This window comes from Tarenaya hassleriana, unplaced genomic scaffold (genome assembly GCF_000463585.1).
Source record: "Tarenaya hassleriana unplaced genomic scaffold, ASM46358v1 Cleome1365, whole genome shotgun sequence".
In the NCBI taxonomy this organism is placed as follows: Eukaryota; Viridiplantae; Streptophyta; class Magnoliopsida; order Brassicales; family Cleomaceae; genus Tarenaya; species Tarenaya hassleriana.
Genome location: NW_010964213.1, coordinates 1 through 2,899, shown reverse-complemented (window position 1 = coordinate 2,899; position 2,899 = coordinate 1). Strand labels below are relative to the sequence as shown.

Genomic DNA, 2,899 nt, shown 5'->3' with positions numbered 1-2,899 from the left:
CTCCTCTCTCGATCCTCGACACAGCAACAGCCGCAAACGAAAACGAACAACAGAGGAAACACCAAACGGATCTTGAAATGACCTTCACTAGTTGGGCTCAAAATACCCAAACAATAAAACTGTTGATTTAGGCCGAACAATAGTTTGGGCTTAGGCCCATTTATAATGTAATTGGGGACCCAGGCTCATTGGTTAATTCAAGTCCGATGTTAAAAGCAGAACCCTAACTAGGTCACGCAAAGGAGAAAATTGCCGTTACATATAAAAAGATCGGCCGAGGAGCATAAATACCCCCAAACAATCCCATTTCGAGGCTTGCGCGTGCTAATCGAATTCTCCGTTTCCTTCACGCAGTTTCTTCTCTCAGGTGCTTTCCCCTCCTTCATGTTTGCTTTTTTTTTTCCAACCTTGCTCACTTTTATGCCCGATGTTCTGACGATCGAGCTGCGATCTGATTGATATGCGTGTTGATCTGTGTTTCACGAAATAAATAATCTGCTGGTATTTTGAATTTTTTTACTGACGGTTACGTGTTGAATTCCCTTTGTTCTCGTTGTTAGGGTTCGTGATTGAATTTAGGTTTTGTATATTGATTTTGTGGACTGCCTGCGTGCTGCGACATTGATTTGCATAAGGTCTGAAAGATCTAAACCGATCGTTTTTCGTGGAACGTTCGTTAAATCCTTCGGGAGAAAGCTGATTGGTAACGCCATGCAGAAAGTATTTCTGATGAACGCATCAAATATTAATTTATTTTCTGTGCTGGGTCTTGTCTGGTGGTACCCCATTTTTTTTATTACTTTATTATCATCTACTTTGACTTCTTGGGATTTTTTTATTCAAAGAATCTTCGGACATCACGTGACACCGAATTTGAGTTTTGTCGGCTTTTATTGTCACAAGGCTCTTGGGGCTTAGTTGCTTTCTTGATGGCTTGCTCTTAGAAGAGGAGATTGCAATTGTAGCCGCCATGTTCGAAGTAGAATATCATTTTTACTGGTTCTGTTCCTACGCAACTTTTCCTTGTCAACATAGAGAGTTGATATGTTGTTCCTAAATGATGGGTGCTTATATCTTTTTGTGTCCTAACTAGCTTCTGGTTTCCAATACATCTACTGCAGTTTCGATTCTCTTTTTATCATCACCTCACCATCATGGCGGACAATCAAGACAATGATAAGAACATCCAGATGTGGAAAATCAAGAAGCTCATCAAAGCTCTTGAAGCTGCTCGGGGAAATGGAACTAGCATGATCTCCCTTATCATGCCCCCTCGCGACCAGATATCCCGTGTAACGAAGATGTTGGGTGATGAATATGGAACTGCTTCAAACATCAAGAGCAGGGTCAACCGGCAGTCTGTGTTGGGAGCCATAACATCTGCTCAGCAAAGGCTGAAACTTTACAGCAAGGTCCCCACGAACGGGCTCGTTCTGTACACTGGTACCGTCGTCAATGAAGATGGAAAGGAAAAGAAGGTTACCATCGACTTTGAGCCATTCAGGCCTATAAATGCTTCTCTCTACCTGTGTGACAACAAGTTCCACACAGAAGCTCTTAATGAACTGCTGGAATCTGATGAGAAGTTTGGCTTTATCGTGATGGATGGGAATGGAACCCTCTTTGGAACTCTCAGCGGTAATACCCGAGAGGTGCTTCACAAGTTTTCTGTTGATCTCCCGAAGAAACACGGGAGAGGAGGACAATCAGCCCTTCGGTTTGCCCGTCTCCGTATGGAGAAGCGCCACAATTATGTGAGGAAGACCGCTGAACTCGCCACACAGTATTACATTAATCCTGCTACAAGCCAGCCTAATGTGGCTGGACTGATCCTTGCTGGTTCAGCTGACTTCAAGACTGAGCTGAGTCAGTCAGACATGTTTGATCCCCGTCTTCAGGCAAAGATCCTTAACGTTGTTGATGTCTCATATGGAGGAGAAAATGGATTTAATCAAGCTATCGAGCTCTCTTCAGAGATCCTGGCTAACGTGAAGTTCATCCAAGAGAAGCGTTTGATTGGCAAGTACTTTGAGGAGATAAGCCAGGACACTGGGAAATATGTCTTTGGTGTCGATGACACACTGAAAGCTTTAGAGTCTGGCGCCGTGGAAACCCTAATCGTTTGGGAGAATGTGGATATCAACAGATATGTGTTGAAAAACAATGCCACCGGTGAAACGATGATCAAGTTTCTGAACAAGGAACAGGAAGCCGATATGGATAACTTCAAGTCGGGAAACGAGGACTTGAACGTTGAGGACAAGATGCCTCTCCTAGAGTGGCTGGCTAACGAATACCGACAATATGGATGCAGTCTAGAGTTTGTCACGAATAGATCGCAAGAAGGGTCTCAATTCTGCAGAGGCTTTGGAGGGATTGGAGGAATTCTCCGTTACCAGCTCGACTTGAGCAACTTTGACGAGGAGGACGACGGAGAAATCTATGGTGATTCTGAATAACAATCAGTCAACTTTACCACCTCGTCGCTGGTTCAGGACGACGAGGCAATCAGGCCTGAACCAGCGTACGAGGGCTCTCGGGCGGAGGAACTGTACTTATCCAGTCGTTTTGCATTAAGGGTACGTTCTCTATCAGCCTTTTAGATCACCTCCATTGTGTTATATGGGCGTGTGAATGATCCAACACTTGATTTCCATTGTAACGATTATATCTTGAATATTTGATCTTGGATAGGGGTGGAGAGTAAAAAAAGAGGCTGGAGAGGTGCGGAACACAAACAAGCTTTTAGAGGACGAATGAGTTTGGTCTGAAAGGGAGATTGGATAAGATGTTATCTTTATCTTCGACATGAAACTTGGAAAAGATGTCTTTTCGGTACTATGTTTTTAGACTTAGTTTTTCTGTACTTCTGGTTTGTCTTTTATTCGTGCGTGGGATC

General features: G+C 43.7%; 1 protein-coding gene across 1 annotated transcript; it reads left to right on the top strand.

Annotated features, from left to right (window-relative positions):
• The first annotated feature begins 255 nt into the window (after positions 1-255).
• LOC104807998 (eukaryotic peptide chain release factor subunit 1-1-like) lies at positions 256-2,887 on the top strand. Its single transcript, XM_010533474.2, has 3 exons — positions 256-367; positions 1,122-2,579; positions 2,695-2,887. Exon 2 carries the CDS (start codon positions 1,155-1,157, stop codon positions 2,457-2,459), a length of 1,305 nt encoding a protein of 434 aa, XP_010531776.1. The 5' UTR covers positions 256-367; positions 1,122-1,154; the 3' UTR covers positions 2,460-2,579; positions 2,695-2,887.
• The last annotated feature ends 12 nt before the right edge of the window (positions 2,888-2,899 follow it).